The sequence below is a fragment of the Asterias rubens genome, chromosome 7 (genome assembly GCF_902459465.1).
Source record: "Asterias rubens chromosome 7, eAstRub1.3, whole genome shotgun sequence".
Lineage (NCBI taxonomy): Eukaryota > Metazoa > Echinodermata > Asteroidea > Forcipulatida > Asteriidae > Asterias > Asterias rubens.
The window spans coordinates 19,968,487-19,992,913 of NC_047068.1; the positions used below are offsets into that span (position 1 = coordinate 19,968,487).

General features: G+C 38.3%; 1 protein-coding gene across 1 annotated transcript in view; it reads right to left on the bottom strand.

Annotated features, from left to right (window-relative positions):
- Positions 1–15,123: 15,123 nt before the first annotated feature.
- LOC117292867 (guanylate cyclase 32E-like) overlaps positions 15,124–24,427 on the bottom strand; it is a 106,975-nt gene continuing 97,671 nt past the window's right edge. The window contains exons 17-19 of the mRNA XM_033775037.1: positions 21,803–22,046; positions 19,701–19,799; positions 15,124–17,597 (exon numbers count right to left, since the gene is read on the bottom strand). Coding sequence (XP_033630928.1) covers positions 16,840–17,597; positions 19,701–19,799; positions 21,803–22,046 — 1,101 coding nt within the window. The 3' untranslated portion in view covers positions 15,124–16,839. The remainder of the gene's footprint in view (positions 17,598–19,700; positions 19,800–21,802; positions 22,047–24,427) is intronic.

The window sequence follows — 24,427 nt, forward strand, 5'->3', positions numbered from 1 at the left end:
CTGTTACTCGTCACAGTGCCCACAAACACCCTGCTTGTTAATCGTCAAAGCACCCACAACCATCCTGCATGTTACTCGCCAAAGCACCCACAACCGTCCTGCTTGTTACTCCTAAAAGCGCCCACAATCGCCTGCATGGTACTCGTCAAAGCGCCCACAACCGTCCTGCACGGTACTCATCAAAGCGCCCACAACCATCCTCATTGTTAAGTTTGTCAAAGCGCCCACAACCATCCTTATTGTTAAGTTTGTCAAAGCGCCCACAAACATACTGCCTGTTACTCATCAAAGCACCCACAGCCTTCCTACTTTCTACTCTTTTAAAGTACTCTAAACTGTCCGTCTTCCCTGCATTTCACTCGTCTAAACACCCTAAACCATCCTGCGTGTTAACTCAACAAAGCGCCCACAACAATCCTGCCTGTTACTCGTCTAAGCGTCTACAACCATCCCGCATGTTACTCGGCAAAGCACACTCAACCATCATGCCTGTTTTTCGTCAAAGCACCCACAACCATCCTAGCTGTTACTCGTCAAAGCACCCACAACCATCCTAGCTGTTATTCGTCAAAGCACCCACAACCATCCTAGCTGTTCCTCAACAAAGCGCCTACAACCGCCTGCATGGTACTCGTCAAAGCACCCACAACCTTCCTGCATGTTACTCATCAAAGCACCCACAACCATCCTAGCTGTACCTCGTCAAAGCACACCCAACCATCCTGCATGTTACTCGTCCATGCACCCACAACTATCCTGTAACTGTTACTCGTCAAATTGCCCACATTTGCCTAGCTTGTTTTGCCTAGATTGTTACTCCCCTAAGCACCGACAATTGTCCTTAATTTTCCTTGACAAAGCACCCATAACCATCATAACTGTTACTCATTATTGAAAAATTGACTTTGGATATACATGTAGTAATAGAAGAAATGAAGGATTGATGAGCTGCAATGTACTCAGCTGCATGGTTGAAGAACTGCAATTTTTTTTGTAGCAATGTGTCTAAAATGCCCTTATCTTATGGTAGACAGGAGAAACATGCTCCATTTGGTACAAGCAATGTTTCAACAGGCCTGGATTTATAGGTCATGACCTTTGTACCCCTTTTAAAGTTTCCTGTAATAGTTTTCCAAGGAAGTGCTCTTCAAAAAATGAAATGGCAGGGACTGAATTCCAGGACTGACATAACATCAAATAAACGCCTACATTGTAAATTAGTTTAAGTTAAAAAAGACAGTTTTACACCTAAATTTATTTATGGTTTGAGCAAGACAAATTTACCAGAAAGGGATATGGACCAATGGTCTCCATTTAAACGTGCTATCTACGTACATGTAGCCTTATGTTGGCTGAATATCTGTTTGGTCAATATCGTTACTCAGGGATATCCTTGCCAGGGATCACACACAAGTTTACAGTAGAAGCAGCAGTCAGGGGATCACCTTAAGAGAATGCAACTTTTTTATTTCAAGTTTAAAATTAAAAACCACAAGAGCGAAGCTAAATGGGTACATTGTTTTATTTTGTTTGGCATTGAAAGGACTAATTGAACATGATTTGAAGCATTGGCCTCTGGTCTACCGAGCTGGGGCTCAACCAACTCAGCTGTAGATACTAGCCCTGTTGATAAGATATAGATCAGTAGGTGGCCTCTGGTCTACCGAGCTGGGGCTCAACCAACGCAGCTATAGATACTAGCCCTGTTGATACGATACAGATCAGTTGGCGGAGCACCAGCATGCTAAATTGGAGGTCCTGCTGTAGTATTAAGTTATTCATGTTTCAACTCTGAATTATTAAATCACTTACCCAATCGGTTTCCCATGTGGTTTAACATTGATCAGCCCAAATTAGCAACAATTTACAGTACATAGCTTTAAATGCTGTGATTTTTTCTCATGAGACAAATTTAATTTGTATTAGGCATGTTAGGCATGACAGTTTTTTTAATAACCAGGTGCCAGAGGTTTGTATTTATGTAGGCCATGTTTCTTGACATAGGGATTAAGCTTGGGCGATATAAATTTATTTTATTCAAGATATATCGCCGACAATATATCGTGATATTCGATATAATCGCGATTAATGAAATTTGACATCATCAGTCTTAAAACTCCAAGTGAAAGTTGTAGAAGAGACAGTCATAGCATTAAAGAGGGGTTTTCAGACCTATTTTTCTGGTTTGACTCCAAACCTATGGGGTGCAAGATGTCTCAGCTAGCAAATACATCGCAATATTTAATCGATAATATGGATATATCGCGATTATTGCGATATTGATATTTCGATTAAAACCAGATCCATCCGATATCGAAATCGTTTCCAAATTAATATCGCAATATTCGATAATATCGTGATATCGCCCAAGCTTAATGGGGATTGATATAAAAGATTGAAAACAGAACTTGTATTATGCAGTGACATTTTTTTTAGTTACCAGGTCTCAGAGGTTAGGTCATTTATGTACTAAACTCCAGGACATGTTGCTTGACATGGGGATGATTAATAGGAATTAATTTGAAAACAGAAATTTCATTGGGCATGAAAGTTTTGTTTAATTACCAGGTCTCAGAGGTTATTATAATTATGTACTACATGTAACCTCCAAGACTTGTTTGTGACATGGGGATGTGTACAGGCATTCGAAAACAGAACTTGAAGGGTAAACTGGAGTAAAAAACACCCATTGGGTAAAAAGGCCAACCTAACTCGTTTCTACCGATACTAAACAATTACAAGATGAATTATTAAATGAGACAAATTCCTATAAGTAGCCCTGTTAAAAAAAGTAATAATACAACAAGTTAAAATTCATTGTCATATTTCAAGGGTTATGTAGTAGGTGAAGTTGAACAAAAATTAAAAACAAAGTTTTAAATATTGACTATCGTAGCTTTGGCCTGTATCACTTCACATGATTTTATAAAGGATTAGATTTTTTCTTTTTTTGGGCTGATAGACAAATGTTCATGTACATGTATACTGACCATGTCTATTCAACCCAATAAAAAATTATGAAGATTCTAATTTTTTTTTATAATACTTGCTCAGTAGGCCTAATGTTTTTTGAGAGGGCATTTTAAATCAGGGGCCTTGGGATAAAAAATAGGGTTTTCTACAGTGTAATCTTTGGCTTGAGCAGCTTTTAGGGAAGCCACTATATTAAGTATAACAATGTTTTTTTGACGATTTATTATTCAGGTTTGATCAATTGTCAACGTAGACTGTCTTTAATATGCCTACATGTACTTGTTCCCCTGCCCCACATCCAATGAAGCTTTTATTATCTTAGTTGGGGCACTCAGATACATGTTCCTAGACAATTACCTAATATACAAATTTTAGAACAAGCAAACTGACATTTCATTTGGGCAAAAGGGGGTTTAAAATAACAAAAAGTCCCTCACATTACAAGATTTGTAAAGTTTTGTAGGACTTATTGGATATTACCTCCTAATATAACCAAATTTAATTTCTAGATTTTGAGAAATGGGCCTTTGATATTGCCCCAAACTCGCCAATACATGTACCATAAGGGATGAAAAAGGTAATGCTTAAGGGTCGAGGGTTGTACCTATTAAATTATCTATATGTTTGTTTATTTATTTATTTATATTATCTAATTTGAATTCATATTGGGTACATGTAGACCCATCAGTTTGAGGTAGAACAAATTGTATTGTTTGAGTGTTCATTGCACAATATAGATTCTTTAAAGAAATAATAAGAACAAAAACTGAGTCAGACACGTTCAAAGTCAACACCAATGTGAGTTGGTTGTAAATATTGCAGAACAACAAAACAGGTGTAGCTTCAAAATGAAATCAGTCTCCCTTGATTATTGAAGGCATTAGAGTGACCAAGCTACTCGGTAAAGTGCCCACAACCGCCCTACCTGTTACTCATCAAAGTGCCCATAACCATCCTGCATGTTACTCGTCAAAGCACCCACAAACATCCTCCCTGTTACTCCTCAAAGTGCCCAACCGCCCTGCCTGTTACTTGCAAAGTGCCCAACCGCCCTGCCTGTTACTTGCAAAGTGCCCCTAACTGTCCTGCCTGTTACTCATCAAAGTGCCCACAACTGTCCTCCCTGTTATTCCTCAAAGTGCCCACAACCGTCCTGCCTTTTATCCTCAAAGCACCCAACCACCCTGCCTGTTACTCCTCAAAGTGCCTACAACCGCCCTGCATGTTACTCATCAAAGCACTCAAACGTCCTGCTTGTTACTCGTCCAAGTGCCCACAACCGTCCTGCCTGTTACTCGCCAAAGCACCCACAAACATCCTCCCTGTTACTCCTCAAAGTGCCCACAACCGTCCGGCCTTTTATCCTCAAACGGCCAACCGCCCTGCCTGTTACTCGTCAAAGTGCCCACAACCGCCCTGCCTTATACCCATCAAAAGGCCCCAAACCGTCCTGCCTTTGTCAAAGAGCCCACAACTGTTCATACTGTTCCTCGTTTAAGCGCCCACAACCGTCCCAACTGTTGCTTGTTAAAGTGCCAACAACTGTAGTGCCTGTTACTCCTCAAAATGCCCACAACCAACCTGCAGGCAACTCCTCAAAGCACCAAACTACCTTCATACATGTTACTCTTCAAAGCAAACCCGTTAGACAGAAGGAAAACATCAAGATGTCTCTTTATTCTCTGACATTTAGAGATGCACAAGCATACAACCACAATCTCACCGTCAATGTTACATTTGGTATATATATACCAAATGACTCAGATGGGTTCTTGCTTGCTCCACTGTAACAATCGAAACATGTTTTATTATCCAGAAGGGTAGACTCATCATCTAGTTAAGCCTATTTGCTGTGGTATCATAATGTTTTATTCCTACAAATGCATGTAATTTAACAGTTGATCCTAGTAACTGTGGGTATGTCATCCTGTGTAGTCACAGCTGTGGAAAGATTTTTACACATGTAACTCTGAGTAGTTCGGTGGACAGTAAAAGTTGAAATTGCTAAGGGGTTACATTGTGATGTTTCTTATACAAATTCCGAAATAAAAATATAATACAGCAATAGCTGAGAAACTCACCGACATCTCCCCACCCCCCACTAGTGAGTAGGCATAAAATGTCCGACTGGTGCTCGGAAAATGTAGGCAGTGCAGGCTGGTTTTTAAAGTGACAAACTTACTTCAAACAGCAGTGGCGTAACCCGAGGGGGGCAGGGGGGGGGCCGGCGCCCCCCACTCAGAACCCTTGCCCCCCCCTCTTGCCCCCCCATATGAAATTAGAGAAAAGTATATTCTTATAGGCCCTAATATATAAATCGTTTAAGGCTGCATAAAATGCTGCCGTAAAAAGGAAAACTTTTATTCCTATCAGTGAGCCCTATGTGGACTATAACATGAAAAATGCATGGAAACGCCCGCACGATCGTATTGGCGGTAAATGTTTGTTGTGGTTTTGCGGTTACAGAGAGTGCAGGATGCGACAAAGTTCTGTTAAATACGTGGTGGTCTGAACGCAGACCAATAGCTCCGAAAAAGGTTGCTTAGACCATTTCTTCTCCTTTGAAGAAAGCGGTGCAATTGAGAGGTAGGCCTATTTTAAATATCCGTTTCATAACTAAAATGTGATTATTTTAAAACACCCACAATTTCAATCCTGTATTTTTTTTATATTTTTATTTATGGCTTACACTTATTACAATAAGGCCGAGTAAGAAAAAGAAACATGTTTAGTGTCTGGGTTTCTCAAAAAAAGGAAGGAAGAGGGGCTTTTTTATTTTTTATTTCAAGATGGCCGCCATGAATGTCAAATATCAATTGTTTTTTTTCTGCTGCTGAAATACACAAAACATTAATGAAACAGTTTGGTCAAGGCATTCAGACAAGACACTGAGTTTTTTTTTTTTTTTTTGCTGAGATCTATTAAAATAACCCCTTTTCAAAACAAAAACCAAAAAAATGTGCATAAAAATAAACCTTAAGAAAAAAAAGGAGGTGTCCTGCAAAAAGGAAGCGGGCGGGGACGCTAAACATTTCTATTTTTACTTGGCCTAATAATATTATGTTTGGGTATTTACACATCCACAGAGCCTATTTGAGAATGCTGTGTACAACTCTAAATTGGTACTTGGTGATCACAGTTGGTAATTTAACCCTTTTATACAGTCGAAAAGTTTTATCTTATACAAAATGACAAGTTCTCTAAGATTTTGTTGTTTTCGCAATCTTTTGTTACCTGCTGACTATGTAGACTGTTTTAGAACTGCATTGGTGTGTATCAACTATATCAGTTAACATATTATTTAATAATAATCTTGCACTTCTTTGGCCCCCCCCCAAATTTAATCATTGCCCCCACTTGCCCCACCAAATGAAAATGTCTAGTTACGCCGCTGTCAAACAGTAACATTTGTTTGTATGATGTTTTTCACTACATGTACCTTTATAAATTTATTTCTTTTCAGGATTTAGTATAATTTCAAACAAGGATCTTGCATTAAATCCCCAATTTGTTGTTGCTTCAATTCATTGCAATTCACGATCTTCAATGTTTTGTTGCACAAACAATAAAAAGCAAACAAAAAGTCCCTGTATCCAAATAATCTGCCAGTGCACTAAACTGGACACATACCTTTTTTGTATTCCTTGACTTCATGTCGGACTGGAATCATTATCGTATACTGCAACACTAAGAAGGCCTAGCCACAGGAGTGGGAAGAGACCCATGGATGGTTGACTCTCAAGCGGTCTTCATAGCAAGTTGACTCATACATTTGGCTCCAACTTTGAACATGAAGATGGATCCCTGGTGACCTGGTGACATACATGTAGGATAGAGTGTAGTTCAGGGGACAGGTCATCTTGGTTTGAAACGCATCTGATCAAAGAAAATAAGAATAGTTTAATAAAAATAAATAATAACAATCAATTTTAATATAGCACTTTACACACAACCGAAGGATGTCTCACAGACCTTCCAACTTTATTACCAGAAGGGTGGGTTTCACAAAGAGCTAAGACTAGTCTTATCTCGAGTTAGGGTCCTAACTTAGCACTAGCCTTAAATTTTTAATATCTCCCAGGACTAGTCCTGAGGTATTTGTGGGTCACTTTAAGCCATTCGACAATCCATCTCAGCACCCTTTGGAGTATACAGTACACTACATCCTGTGCAAAATGTGCTACTTAGCGTTAGTTATCCATCACACACTGCTAAAAATGGTATTCTTGAAAAATTAAAAACATCTTATTTTGAGAAAATAAAACCTGCTTTTTTGGTAATAGAAAATTTGAAAAATAAGTAGAAAATGCACATTCACAAAATGTTCAATCTGCTCTTCATGTAGTAAAAGTAAAACAATTCTATAAAAAGCCCATAAAATCTGCTTTAGTGGGATGAGCAGTTCCACAGTGTCGGAAGTACATTTCAGACACTAGAGTGTATTTCTACAGTGATAAATAAAAGGCAGTTTTCTTCTGGATAGAGGTATATTAGTCACTAAAGTTATTTTATCAAAAACTATTCATCCACATCTTTGGATATGCCATTCGCCCAAAACACCATGGTGTCGGATGTAATCAGAGAAACGCCTCTTTATGATAAAAACAATTGTAGCTCTAACTCTGTGATTTGTTTGAACTAACTAACTGACTAAATGCAATTTTTTCTTATTTTGATTCATCAGAGAAGACATTTGTTTTTTAAACTTTATCTTAAGAAACCGCATTTTTTATATTTCACAGTGTAGGACGCACCTGTCCGAAATTGCAGTCAAAAATAGGTAACAATCAGTTAAACTTTTCACTTTTGAAATAGATTTAATCTGCCATTTTGGTGTATAGTAAGATCGGATTAAATCTTTATTTGTTGAAAAAAAGTGGCTTAATATTGTCAAATTTTACCACATTTTAAGATCAATAAAACAATTAACACATGGAATGCAACTTCTAATCTTTATGCAATCTTTCTAATCTTTATGCTAATCTTTATGCAATGCTGTGGCAACCAAAAATAGGCAAAATACCCCAGTTTCAAAATGTGGCCTTCAATTAACAATGAAAGAGATGGGTCTGCAAAACAACATTTGGTCCAAATATACATTGTAGATTGGACTTGTATTTAAAATAAATTAAGGTGGTGGGTAACTGTTGCCAAAGTCAAAGGTCACCAAGAATGTTGAGTGTTAATTTGTTTTTATATTTTCTGTCAAGAACCAATTTTGGAACGTTGCCAACATTTTACTAAATGATTAAGAGCTCTATCCTTGCTTAGGGTTAAACACATGTACCTGTATTTAACAATACCTTACAGAGTCGCTAAATTTCAACAAACCTGGCCGGAGTGGGCTCCGCTCCAGCCAGAATCTAACAATCCCTCGCACACACAAAATGGCAGGGGACCGGTCCTTTTCAGTCGCTGGTCCCCGGTGCTGGAATGCCCTACCAAGTCATATTCGGAACACCAACACACTCCAGACATTCAAGAGTAAATTAAAAACATATCTATTCTCATAATCGTCTTTTCCGTAGCACTCTTCCAGCGCATTGAATTTTGTAAAATGCGCTTTATAAGTCTCGTTTATTATTATATTATTATTATTATAAATAGTGCATAATATATAAACCCACGAAAAAAAATGGACGAAGTCAGGTGTCGCCTATACTAGGGACTGAAAAACAAATCCACATAGTTAGACTAGAGCACTCTATGGTTAGAGTAGTTGATAGTGCCCCGATCGGATTTAAACCGAGGCCCCGAGTTGGAAGGCACCACTGCGCCTACATGTACCCGAATCCCTTGACCTTGACCGTGGTTCCACAAGGCATTGGGAAACTGTGGGGTGCCATGCCCCTGTGGTTCCAATATCGTTGCGTTGAGCATGGGGGTACTTGGCATACACGGTATACGGTTGAGGTTTGTTCCCCCTGCCTGTCGTGAGTCGGCACGGGGCCCTCGCAAAACAAACATTATTTCATTGTTTTTGTGCTAATTCATAAAATACCCAATAAACTTACCAAAAGTGATCTTCAGTTCTTGAGGAACACGTCAATGGGTCCATGTTTAGCAGACAGCGCAATGTTGAGCTGTTTACCGTCAGTTCAATCTTGAAAATCACCGGACTCGTGTGAAGAATGACATGTGCCATGTTTACTTTTTTGAGTTACGTCATAAAACACCGTTCATCGTTTAGTTCCTCCAATTTGCTTGTACTAAAAAGTTTGTTTGATCCATGGGGGCGCTCTACCTTCATGGTTGCTGTTGATTAACTTGAGTGTGACACCAGATTTAAAGCCAATACCACACCATGAAAAGCTATATCATGCGGATGGATCGACATCAGAAAGACGTCAGCCAAACACAGGCACTTGTAATTATTCATGAATAATAATGTGGTAAAGGGTCCTTAATAATTTGTTTACACAAATATTTTGGTAGTTGAGTTATTTTTAGGTGGACGCATTTTATTTACAAAATTTGTTTTAAAAGTGAGTATGTGACTGAGTTTTTGTTAAACAATTTCACTAAAATAATGAACACGTGTGTTTCGCAATACAGATGGCATTTCTTGTAGTGTCGAAGATTGAATCATGTTAAGATATTATTTTAATGGTGTGTTGTATGTTGTTTTGGTTGATGAAGATATTATTTTAACAAACCTGTAGGCCTACTGATTCGTTGTGCGTGTGATGAAACACATTAAATTGAGAAGACTTACTTACTTAGATACTTTGAACATACTAAAACAAAAATTACCGTCTCTTTCTAAAACGAAAAAAGAAGAAGCAAAACGTGCATTCTATTTTTTCCCACGAACGATTTAGAAATAAATTGATTTCGCTTCACCCCCCCCCCCCCTCTATGAAACTGGTTTCAAAGTATAATGAATGCCAAGCTTCATTGAAACAAATTGAACATTATTGCCTGCCCGGGTTTGAGAACAGTTAAGGCTCCCCGTTTTATTACAATAGTATTCACTTAATTACAATCGGGCGCTATTTAATTGAATCTTGATCCATTGACTTCCTGTGAATGAATTTTACCCCTGAAGGAAATGTACTACCCTCAATGAATGAAATTAAGAATGGGGCAGGCTATAGTAAAATCTGCATGATTTAAATCTGTCCTAGCAGATTTAAATCTTTCGCAGTTTCCTCATCGTGTAAGATTAATCAGAGGCTTCGATTTTGATGGACTTATGACTGACGAAACATCACTAAAACGCATAGACTCTTCATGGCCTATCTCCAGACTATAATAACAATATCTGATCTTCTGCATTGTACATTTTTTGTACATCTTCTTCGTTCTGCTGACCAGTCCTTACTGATGCATAATTATGGTTTACCTTTCTCACAAAATGCTATGGGTCAAAGAGCCTCCAACTTCAATGAACTTTCAATATGGAACGACTTATGAGTTCATATTCAAGCTGACCTTGTTCTGATTTTCTATGGACTTTTAAAGATTGGTCTGTTTGAATCTAAATATCGTGTAACTATTTGCTATATATATATATATTTTTTATAATTTGTTTTTATGTTTCGTGCTGCACATAGATGCTCCTGCATTATGCGCTTTAAACATTCTCGTATTGTTTTATACCGTGCACGACATGCCATTTCGATGAAATGGACGTGTTAGTGAACCATGTTTCAGAGAAGTACGCCTATACCCAGGCTTGGCCTAATGAGTGCAGGTATACCTAGCGCAAGTCTCTTTTGGGAGGAGCCTTGGTACTGAAAAACCCATTGGGTGTCAACAGTACGCCTATCCATCTGATGTTTAAAAACACACTTTAGTTAAGCTGAATTTTTTAGTGAGGCAGTTTAGTGTTGCGTGCGTGGCATTAGGTAAATATTACTTTCTACAAACTTATACGACTGTTTATTGTTTACATGTTTACATAGTGTTCACAACTTTTATGAGTAAGGTTTAAAAGAATAATTAATACTTGACGACGAGATAAAAACAAAACTCGGAGTAACAATGTCTTCAATTATTATTAAAATGTCAGTTTCCCAATGTTGATTAGGGTTTTAGTATTGAGCCTTGGACGTTGCTTCGAACGACACGCACACATGAATGTAATAAAACAAAGCGGCACTCAAACAATATTTATGTCAATTGTAGATTTTTTGTTTTTAATTTGTACTGTTCCTTTCCCAAACAAAACACAACAAATACTTATTCAAGTATCATCACCAAGGACCACGTGTACCTGGTTAAAAATGTAAACAACATCTCACAAACACACAATAATCATAATTGGAAGGCATACAATAGTCTTTTAACTAGGAATAATTCACAAGTTATAAGGGATAAACTGAATGGTGTCTGCCAGTAATTACAAAGTCGACATGTATCATTAGTCGCCCATTAACAAAACACTTTCAAAGTTGTCGATTGGTGTAGTGCACCTTTGTAACAACGTTATGCTAATATATTATTCATTAGACAATAAATCAGTTTTCTGTATTCACATTATCAAACTTTACATGTACGTTGTTTATATACACGATCGTTATTTACAGTCAACAAAGGAAACAATCTGTCAATATATTTTCTAAATAATGTTCTTGTCACATACTCTGAAAACCTATGTGTTGTTTCATTAAACCGTTATAAGAATAGTTTGCTGCAAGAAGTAACTGTCTATTACATCCCATATTATCACTGTCTGTCAAGTTTACTTGATCCACACAAGTTGAATTGGTTACTTCCGTTAAAGGCATTGGACACCTTTGGTAAAAGACCAGCTTTCTCACTTGCTGTAACCCAACTTAAGCACAAATCAACAGATCTGTGAAAACTTGCACTTAATTGGTCATCGAAGTTGCAAGAGAACATTGACAGATAACACCCTTGCTGCACACCTTTTCGGATGCTTAAAAATGACTTCAGACCTGACGTCAATTTTTGAGTGAGATATTAGGCCTACCTCTTTCTCAAAAAAACTACGTTACTTCAGAGGGAGCCGTTTCTCACAATTTGTTATACTACCAACAGCTGTCCATTACTCGTTGTGAGTTTTTATGCTAACAATTAATTTGAGTAATTGACAATAATGTCCAGCTCCTTTAAGTGGATTGTTGTACATTTACTTTTTTTTCTGAAGAAGGAGCAAGGGATTCCACAACGTGCAAACGCTATAAGACCATGGACTCAAAACTGTGCATGACACAGAATACTACTAAAATACGGTCTGTCTTATTGGCTGACAAAAGTTAATGGGAGAAATCCTATAAAATATGGCAATCAGGTCTGCTGACTTAAAGACTCAACCAAAATTCGATTTGGATTCGATTTGGTTCAAATTAGATGAAATAGAATTGTCGCAATTACAGCTCTAACAGCCCACCCGTAAGGTGGGCTAATCGTCAATGCAAATCCACCGGGGTGCGTCCGTACTTGAATGTGTTTCTTATAACTATCCAGACCTCGATACAACATTACATATTTCGCTCAAACATTGATTTTTTTTCCAGGTACGCGTCTCCAAAATTACCAATAAATTTTGTACAAATCTTAAGAAGCGCCTTTGCTCTGCAGACGTCATCTTTGTTATGATGCAGTGAAGGTCATTGCTGCAAAATCACCAGGTGGCAGAATGAATAACGCATGAGCACTCTTCATAGTTGATGCCTTTACAAACTAAGCTGTGGTAACATATGAAATTACCTTTTGATATTACCTTCTCTAAATGCGGATGGTTACAAGAATAACAGAGACCATAACGGGTGTTTTTCTACGACGACAGATTAAGGCATTAACATAATTAATTATAATATATCTAGTTAAATACAATAATAAAATATATAGTATTGGATAAATAAGAACAAAAATATAGGCCTGTAGGTTAAAATGGTTCGCAACATTTTCCATCTCAAATATTCATAATTAAAACGCATGATGAATTACTACCTCACATGCATGCACTGGATGCAATTAGCACGTAGTCCTGCGGAGTTGGCTCAAACACTGGACACATTCACATGAAGCATTTTTCAAACCGACACCGCGACACCGACACCGTGATTTGCATTTTGATCACGTGGCCCAAGGCTAAAAAGCGACAGGTCCTGATGGTTTGAGATTAAAATGGCGACGCAATATTATTTATTTCTTTTTTGTATACTTTTTTCCTTTACAATCATATGATTATGGGAAATAGTATTAACTTGCACAACGAGACGAGCAAACTATTTCTGTATAGATTACCGCAATATGATCATGATTGAAAATATGGCACAATTATCAAGTACCCAATGTCTTGTTCTTGTACATTTTAATGGTCACTGTTGTAGTGCATTGCAATGGGGATTTTTTCTTATCGAAATCGATTTAAAAAGAAAATCTCTTTGAGGATACCAATTTCAGGAAACATTGCACCCAGTACGCTTAAATCATGGTCTATAAAAATAGATGTTTACAAATAAGGTGACAAAATAAATGATTTCGATCGTCGATGCCAAGTGGTTCGGTCCGTTGGCAAACGGGGGGAGGCAGTTGCCGTTAGCTGCCAAAATACAACCTGGTTTACTTAGTGGTTCTAGAGACAGTGAACGAGTTGTCACAGTTCACATCTCAGCGACGATACTTTCGTCTGGGACCTAGGATTACGTGACAGGACTATTGGATAACCCAATATTGCCTTACTGAATGGAAAATGCTCAGATCACACGTTAAGAATAATAGTGAACGTGCGGGGACCACCATTTTCAGAGCCAACACTCCCTCAAAAGAGAACTGCACCCACAGGTTTACTGTTGATTCTTATCCTTTTTGGTTACACCATGGGCCACAACATGCAAAGCCTCAAACCATCCCTTAAATTACACGTTATCATTTTTAGTCATGTATGTTTAAGCAAGACCGAACGGCGCTTCAAATTATTCTTAATAGGCCTACTCCTGAAGAAAAAGAACCACCCTAAATTGTTGTCTTATTAAACTTGTGATGAATTATTTCCCATCTATATAACACATTTCAATTTGTACAAACCCATTACAATCCTTCATTCAAATTGACATGTAACACAACATCTTGCCATTATACCATTTCTTATGTCTATATTTCAAACAAGCAGACACTTGCCTATATGATGTCTGTCCTGCGTTCTCTGTTCTAGGCTACCCTCCTAATAGATGATTACCCCATAGACACTTATTGGACGCTCTCAATCTAACCCTCACGGAAAAAATTTCAATCGTCGGGTAATCCGGGTTTTTCTCTTGATACTGAAAAACTAAGGGAAAACTAATAAATTAAAAACCTGTCAACTTGTACAAGACGCATACGATAGTTATATAGGGGGGCCTACATACAAAAAAGAAACACGAATGCACATTGTAAGCGCAAGGGAAAACATAACATATAAGTTTTAAATGTTTTATACGTTTTTGAGAAATGACAATTTCTCTCCCTACCATTTAAAGCCTTTTTAGGCATCTGAAAGCACACAGAGTTGTGCATCAAGTGTGTTCTTTTCTGTCATTATCCATTCAACTTTTGAGGCAAAATGTTCACAGATTTGTTACTGTAGGCCTATGCATATTGTTGGGATACACCAAGTGACGATACTGGTCTTTGGCAATTACCAAAGGTGTACAGTGCCTTTAAGGGCCAAGTCGATGCACCATCGCACCACACGAGAAGGACGGGGGAAACAAAACATGTAACGATATTATGAGAATTACGGTTTTGAACAGCAAAAGTCATCGTCTTTTACACAACGGCCCTTTGATGTGTCATCTGATTTCCCATATAAGATACCCATGTATATTTACTGACACGTCTTTAATAATATTTAGGTTACGGACAAAAACTTAAAAACAATTTTCGGCTGTACAGAGTTTCAAAGCTCTGGAATGGGAGTGTGGGGTAAGTCATCAAAGGGACAATGCCTTGGATCGGACGAGTTGGTCTACTAAAAAGCGTTTGTAACCGTTTTTTACAAAATGCATATGGTTAGAAAGATGTTTTAAAAATAGAATACAATGATCCATACGAATTTGCTCCGAAATTGCGTGGTTTTTCGTTTTATTTTGCGAACTAACACAAATTTGACCGTGTTAAGGAAAACCGTGCAATTTCAAGGCATGTTTGTGTGGATCATTGCATTCTACTTTAACAACATCTTTCCACCCCTATGCATTTTATAACAAACGGTTACAAACGCTTGTCAAAGACCAACTCGAACGATCCAAGGCAAGTGTTCCTTTAAGAGTGAAGTCTGTCTTGTGTCTAGTGTCAATACCTCATAATGTTATTTGTCATCCTTATGTCAGCTCGTGCTTAAAGTGTGGTCGTTGGATCAAAATGTTTCAAGCATGCTATACATGCAAAAATATTCTAACAATGCCAGTCGTTTTCATACCTCTCAAATTCACCTAAATTCACTGGAAACGTTTTAAGAGGGCATTAACAATCCATTATGATGGCTTCAAAAACAGTGAAACAATTTTCGGTTGCGAAAACGTATTGACGAATCCCGTGGTTTTTGGCTATCGTTGTTTTTAAATCGTTGCAACTATCGAAAACTTTGCTGCATACAAACACATTAATACAACTTAGTGGGGGTAGAGAGTGGTTGTTTTATGGGGCGCCCTCTGTCGAATAATGAAGGTAAAGAACATGACGTCGATAAAGCAAGCTGAGTTGATGAAGCCTACATTGTGTCGGTCTTCCCTTTGGTCATGCAAGTCTTATAATTTGTCACCATGACGCTAACCTGTGAAATGTTATCTATTAACACATAATAATTATGTGTAAGTGGAAAATTATCTGAAATTTATACAATTTTTTAGAAGTTTATATTTTATACAATGAATTTACATTTTAAAACGTTTTTCAGGTGGATTTTTTTTCCAAGTCAAAATTGTGTTTTTCTGTCGGTCCGTCTGTCCGTCATCCTGTTCTGTAATTGTGGGGGAAATAATAACTTTCTATCTTTGGACTTTGTCATCACTAATCGTCGGTACACTTGTCTTCAATGAAAGATAATAGCGCAGTGGACGTCAAATGACACATCGAATGGGTGTAGAAATTAAATAAAAGTTGACCAACAAGCGACAGACAGAGCAAAACAAAACGGAATTTGATGGGACCCTAAGTACATTATTATACTTGCTGTGTATATTAGGCCCATGTTCTTTTGAGAACTTGTCTTGCGTTATACTCTACTATCCCGGTCAATATTTACAGAATTCGGAAGGCTTCTCAGCTGTAACAAAGAGCTGTCGAGCTTTTTAACTACTACCTGGGCAGAAGGTAAAAAATCGGCTGGGGCTACAACTTGTTCAGCTTTATGGACTGCATAATATTTAAACAGTGAGTCCACCAAGTGAAAGACATTATTCTAATGTTTTGTAAATTGTTCACAGTGATGATAACTTAAGGCATTTCCAGCGCTTACTAAGTGGAAAGTTTTGGCATACAAACTTTAATTTAATGAGGCAGAGCAGTGTACGACTACGAGTCTATGTTATTACAATAGTGTCATTAATACGGACAGTATGTATAAAGACCATTGATATTTTATGACTCAAACCTCACCATTTTAGTTGCTGGCAATTCGGAGGTACATTATAGTTATTTCCCACACATACTTAAAGATTATCCAACACTGTCTGAATTGTTTCCAACCTCTATTGAGTGTATATAGGTCAGTAAGTCCCAAAGATCATCCCCGCTTAAGGTACATTCCTACTTTGCAAAGCGCCCCTTCATTCGTATTGGTATTTCCCGCTCTTGGCGTCATTCTTAAATTAACCGAACCTTCAACAGCATCTTTGCTCACCAATTTTACAGGTATGAACATTAGTTCGGCGGCAGGTCTATATTCATCTAATAATTACAAAACAAAAATCACAAGTAGACCTCAAGCTGTAACGCATCATCGCGTGAGTTGGTACCGTGACTGCCTATTCCCGAATCGGCAACGCTTGTTTTCTTGACTCTCTCCCCGTTGATCTCCCCAAGCTCCAACCCATCAGAGTCTCTCTCTAACCCCGGTCTGATAACCGAATTCTTCTGGAAGCCGACGTGCCTTCCCACCACAGTATCGTTCACAATCTTCGGATTATCGACGATGTTGGGAAGTAATGGATCACTCGGGGCAGATTCCTCGTCCAGACCATCGACCACGTAGGTCTCGGTGTTCGTTCTTTGTACGCGTTCCGCTAAAGGCGATCGCCGGTTGCTCTGCTGCGAAACGTCCAGTAAAAAGCTACCGTCTTTATCGGACTCAGTGTCCGTAACATTCAGCACGCGGTCCGTTGAGCCGTACGTGTCTGATCCGGTGTAGGAAATCTGACGGCTGTTTCGTGACATGCCGTTCAGGCTGAGCCCATCTGGGGTCGACGGTGGGAAACATGGGGACAACTCGGCTGTTTTTGTTCCTTGGCTTGGACTCTTCTGTTTCAAAAGATTACCAAAGTCCTCCGAGGAATCTAAAGTTTCCTCCAGGGGAGCAGTTCTTTTGTAAGCGGGGTCTTGGCCTACCACCCAGTAGGTCAGGAGTTCCCCTTTGCCCTTCATGGCAACCAGGCCACGTTCCTCGATCTCATAGCCATCCAGTTTTAGTAAATTATCCCGGCACTGAGCACTGCTGTGAATCTTCAAAGCTGGGGATGTAAATAGCAAAAGAAACATTAAATGAGCACATTAAAATATAATACAAACATGGGAGAGCGTCCTCTCAGAAATAATGAATTAGTTCCGCAGATCAAATGAAAAATAAATGATATTAAAACTGTTAATGTTAACCATTTCCTTTTAACAACTATGACAATCATATTGTGTTATAACTTGCTATGAAACATGAGTGTACCTGTTCGGGCATTCACCTTCGGGTTTTTTCACCTCAACGATTCGGTTTTTAAGGGGCATGGTTGGGATAAACAGTAGTAGGATACCCAATAATAACAGTCTGGACACTCATGAAAACATGTTTCATTTGTACCTGAGGCAAGACAAACATTACAATGACTGGGTGACACCGTGCACTAAAACAGCCACAAGGAGCTAGTGTGATATCCAGAGTGCATTGATTAGGCATAGGCTATATATCTTTATTATCAAGGTGCCACGAATCTATGTCATGAATCTGCGTGTCTGAAAGTGGTCGTGAATACTGATGGTCTACAGCCCTAAAAAGAAGGGAAACTTTACCAACAACGATTGGTACATTCAAGATAAATAACGGTGTACCTTTTAGAAATAATTGCTGAATGGCGTCACTTTATCAATTTGGACCAATCAAAATACTAACTTAATACATGTTTGGAAGAATTCTTTAAAAAATGGATTTTGTTTTCAGACGGAAGTAATCAAAACACTTGGTTCTCATCCATAGTTTATGCAACAAGTGTTTTGATACCAGACAATTGTTCGTCGGTTGTTCTTAAACAGAAATTCGTATTCCATAGCAACTTATGTATAATTTGTATGCAGCATCATGTTTTATGAATGAAGAAAAAGTTCGGATTACTCTTTTAATCTAAAAGTGATCTTATTATGAAGTTCGTACCTCCGGAACCAGTTCTCTGGAGATATATCTCCTCGGAAGTGCTCTCAAAGTCGAAGAAATATCAATAAAAAAAATAAAAAATCGAAGTGGGAACAGCTTTTGTTTCAGTGTAATGGCATGTTTCTTGGCAACATGATATAATGTTTCATTCTTTGCGAGCCGGGTCCAATTCATGAAGCTGCTTAAGCACAAAACGTAGCTAAGCACAACGAAAACATTCTAACCAGAATCAACCAGCCAAAACACTAGAGTACAAGCACACTTTTTTCTTCATATCCTACTAAATTCTGCTAAGCACACAATTTGTAAGCAAAATAGTCTGCCTAATAAACACCTCTGTGAACTAAGGCCAGGATAAAATGTTTGTACACGTTCAACAATTTGATGTCTTCTAAAGTTGAATGAGATCCGGGAGCGCTCGTTTACTCGGACGAAACATAACAAGCGAAAAAATGTGTTTTAAATTGACACTACTGGCGGGAAAAAAATCCCTCAGAGGTGCATGGCCGGGGAGTTGTCAACAAAGTTATCGTAACCAGCAAAGTAATTACCTCGAGCAATAGGGAAAGGTTCAAAGTTTCCATTTGATATGGTTTAATCTTCTAAAACAAATTATCGAGCTTCAACTGAAACCTAACTCCATCTCATTCTACCGTGAGTGAGTGCACTGTGGCAGGTATCAATACATGAAGCCATCGATCAAAACTCTCAAGCATGGCATGTCTCGTTGAACTAAGTGAACCATCCATCATTAGCTATATCAGAATAAATTATAGATAATAGTAAACTTGCGGGTACAACCATGTTATAATTCTCTTTTCAGAGCCAACGCTCCCCAAAAGAGAGCAGTTATTAAATGGGTGTACACTGCAAAAACTGGGGTGTTAAAATTTACTCCATGGGTCTTGTCTCATAATTTTAGATACCTACAGAGAACCAAAGTTATTATCACAAGGTGTTAAAAATAACACCACTGAACTGTTTGTAACAAATTGTTTGTTATTCCAACACCCTATAATGTACATTTTGAACCTTTTGCTGGTAATAAATTGACACAACATCCATGGTGTTTATTTAACACCTCAGTTGTTGCAGTGAACCCGCAAGTTCACTATTATCTCATGTTTAGTCTTATCCTGCACAACATGCACAGTTTTTAACATTACTTAATATTTAGCTAGTCTTTTTTAAAACTTACGCTGGCCATTTGATTCCATCCTTGAGGCAGTGTTGACCGTATCGCCGAAGAGGCAGTACCGGGGCATTGCTAGACCAACCACCGCTGCAACCACAGGCCCTGAATTAACATGATGGGAGGGAACAAGAAACAAACCCATTAAGGAGCTGTTTGTGCTTCATATTTACGCGATGGAAAAAACGCACCATCATCTATCTTTACAGGCACTGTACAATGGACACCTTTGGTAATTGTCACAGACCAGTATTCTCACTTGGTGTATCTCAACTTATGTATAAAATAACATATCTGTGCAAATTTAGACCCAATTCGTCATCGCGGTTGCAATAGAATAATTACAGAAAAACAACATTGTTGCACATGTGTCCTTTCAGATGCAAAATGCTCAAGGCCTGAAGTATTTTACTTCGGAGGGAGCCGTTTCTCACAATGGTTTATACAATCAACAGCTCTCCAATGCTGGTTACCAAGTAAGTTGCTCTGCTAATTTTTTTTTTATAGTAACAACCAATAGTGTCTAGTGCCTTTAATCTACCTTAAAATATCAATCTCCTTCTGTGATTATTGCTAGATGCGGTAGGATGCAATGTATACGGTTGGATTGACCTATCACGGACGATGAAACACCTGGCTCTAATGTTTCTTTCAGTCAGTGCAGTACACAAAATATCTCTGTTTGATTAAAACATGCTTCAGGTGTATTTATTTACAGTTTGGTGTGTTTTTTAGACGAGTAAACAAAAGCCGACTGCTACTAAAGCTTGATGAAACTGATGAACAGACTACATGCGTGTCTCAGGTGGTGTAGCTTTGATTTATTAAGCCCAATAAATTGAGAATGTTTCCTGCAGACATCTTGCCGTGTATTCCCCCGTCTTCCCAGTCCAATCATGAAAACTAATTATTGGAATGTAAAAAGAGCCACACTTATTCCCTCCTCAACCTCACACAGTGTGGTTAAATTCATTTAAATTTGAGACGAGCAACGTGGGTGCCAATGTTGAGATACGATGAACACATTACTATAATGACTTTAGTTCGTGTGGGTGTCTGCTAAGCCTAAACTAAACAGTGCATGATGTTCATACCATAACCAAAAAGGATAATGAATGAAAGGGGGGGTGTATTGTGTATTGTGCATTGTGTAGTACAATGCGTGTCGTGGCCTAGCGGTGAAAAGCATCGGACTCAAGCTCTTGGGTTTTTGATCAGCAGAGTGTGGGTTCGAGTCTCAGTCGCGATCGTGCCGTGATGCTTCGTCCTTCGGATGGGACGTAAAGCCATTGGTCCAGTGTGTTGTGAAAATACTGAAAGCGCTTCCAGCCCCACTGAGTGACGGATATAAGCGCTATATAAGAAGTCACCATTATTAAACTAGTATTAGATGATCGGTCTCTAAACTTGAGGATTCTTTTGAAACTAAAGTACAAAAGGGAAACCAAAATGGAGAAGCCGAAATCATATCAAGCAGAGGCCACTTTGACCGAACCAGAATCTCAAGATTAAGGTTGAAATAACGTTATGTTTGCCCAATCAATAAGTAAAGGTATTGGTTTTATCATCAAGCTCCAAACTCGGAACTGAAGATTGAGAGGGATAACCAGACAGGAAATCCGTGTGGGAGTCGTAACATGGCACGGCACCTAATCAACGCTGCAATTTTCAATCGGGGACACATCCAATGAGTTGAGAAAACACACAAACTTGCTCTGTGCAGAAATTGGTAATGAAAATGTTTGTGTATATTATGTTTGGTTTGCGGTAACTCCATGTTTACCCAGGTTTGCAAACCTGTCTTGCTTTATACTCAATACACTTGACTGTAACACTGCATGTCTATCTCCCCTTTATGTAGATGGGAAAGTTGGGCATTCAATGATCATGGTTATTGTGCATTCTAAATGTTACTAGCATGCAGGTAAAGGCAATCACATCGTACGGCTTTATAACGACATGGTCCCTTGAACGTCATTGTGGAAGTTGTGCAAACGTACTCCCATGACCTTACCCCCCCCCCCCCCCCCCCCGCTACTCATCTGAGTCATGAGCAAGATAAATGTCTGCACTTCAGGGAGCTACATCCACACTCGGTTTTTATATACCTGAATGAATGCCGATCCGTAATTTTAGCACCTCGTCTGGCTTGTGCCGAATATGAAATTCCTTGACTGAAGCGAGTAGGTGGAGGGCCGTGGAGGCAATCTCGCCCGCGTGGCGGAACCCGTTCCGTAAGGGTAGGCCCGAGACTAACATGTAGGCGTCGCCTATCGTCTCTACTTTGTACACATCATAGTAACTGATAATGGCATCGAAGAGGGTGTACAGGTCGTTCAGCATGTCGACGACCTATAAAAGAAGAGAAATGTGGTCAACTACGTAGGGATATTTACACAACTCTAGTCTGGGTGAACATTCAACGGTGATGTGGGGTGGGTGGTGTTGGGTCGGAATGTGGTGGGCTTGGGTGTAAAATTATGATTTTAAAAACTTGTGTGAACTAGTAAAAACAACAGGAGCAGAACTGGTTGAAATAGGGTGTCACGACCGAATGGGTAAGAGCATCAAATTCAAGTTCTGGTGGACTTGAGTCGTCGGATTGTGAGTTCGAATCCCGGTCATGGCACTAGTGTCCTTTGGCAAGATGCTTTACTATCAATGCTTCTCTCCACCAGCGGTATAAATGGGTACATGCGAGGGTATAGATTGATATTGTGTATTAAGGGTTGTATACTCCCCAGTGAGCTGGGAAATATTAAATGAATGTTATTGGCCTACCCACCAGGGCATTAATGTACAAACTAGTTCATGTTTACAGGCAGTGGACACTATTGGTAATTGTCAAAGACTAGCCTTCACAGTTGGTGTATCTCAACATATGCATAAAATAACAAACCTGTGAAAATTGAGCTCAATCGGTCATCAAAGTTGCGAGGTAATAATGAAAGAAAAATAACCCTTGTCACACGAAGTTGTGTGCGTTTAGATGGTTAATTTCGAAACCTCAAGTTCTAAATCTAAGGACTCGAAATCAAATTCGTGGAAAATTACTTGTTTCTCGAAAACTATGGCACTTCAGAGGGAGCCGTTCCTCACAATGTTGTATACCATCAACCTCTCCCCAGTACTCGTCACCAAGAAAGGTGTTATGCCAATAATTATTTTGAGTAATTACCAATAGTGTCCACTGCCTTTAATATTATTGTTAAATAGCAAATGAAGAAATTATAGCCTATATTTCCGAACTCTAACAGACCAGGTGAGCGGGTTCTATCGTCGAATACCTGTTTCTTTCATCCTTGTCTCATTTTAGTAGAAACCAATCTATTGCAACTCTAGTGCATGAGTACACACGTTGTAAAACATGTTGGAGAGCTGTAAGTTTACCGACCTTGTGTAGAAAATGAGAAAACTAATATAAAGCAACCTTCGAGGAAGTGTTGCCATCACAAAGCAGTTTTAATGGCTCCATCCAATGCCAATGGATACATAAGTTATTATTGAGGTTATTGTATCCGGAAATTAGCCTGGACCGTTATGCTGTGTACATTGGAAATTTAAATTATATTTATTGACCAAACCAACAGCGGACGAGCCGCCAATTAAATGCATTAAGATGTACATTAGACGAAATGTGCCGCCGGCAAAACTGCTCTAATGGTTCCGGGTATAGAAGAGCCTATAATTTAACAACATAAATTGAAGACGGCAACAGTGGTGCAGATGGACGTCCGATTTCAAAACAAATCTACACTTAAAGAAATCACACGGACGAAGTGATAATATGAACTTAACCCTTTACCGTATAACTTTTGTTATTCTTGATTTCTAATTGTTTATATTGCATTTTATAGCAAAAACAGTATTGTGAAGTAATTGAGGTTTCCAGTTGTTTATCTAAAAACATCGGCCATTTAGCAAAAGCAATATTGTAAAATATCACATTATAGCAGAATTAAAATTTTGTTTTTTTTTGGTTTATAATTGATTGTTTATTTTAGCAAAATGAATAGTGTGAAGTGACACATATAGCAGAACTTAGCATTGAAAACTTTGTTATTTTGGGTTTCTAATTGTTTATATTCCACTTGACAAAAGCAATATTATGAAGAAACACATAATACGGCATAAACGCTGAATGGTGAGCTGATAATGCTTAGGGGGCTTTAGAAAAAAATGGCAACGATAAAAGTCAACAAATATGTAGTGATAAACTAAAATGCTAAAACAAAAGTAAAAGCAAAAACAAATAAAGGCAATATTTGTTGTTGTTTATCCCATTGTCCCTAACTATTTATATTGTAGCTGTCCTGTTACAACCTGTAGTATTGACTAAATATTGAACACTCTCGATGTTTTTGGCATAGTTTTGGCATATTAATCAAAAATAAAATTGAAAGAAAATTGTCAACGATGTCCCTTTAAAAGAAACATTATGGGAGAATGATTATTTCACGTACAGTTGTATACTCGCGAATCTAAACAAACTATAAATAATGCCTAATTTAAATCAATTTTGTTTCTGGTCAAATCGGTATAATAATTAACCTTACATATTTTTTCAAATCAAAATGCATATTTTTTTTCAATATTATCTAAATGCAAATTTTTTTGTTTTCTTTATGTCATTTCCTTTTTTTTTGGTCAAAAGTGGGTGGCTATTAATGTGAATCGCATTGAATGTCATCACCCAGCTGGCTACTCGCACTAAGAATAACTGGACAAATCGA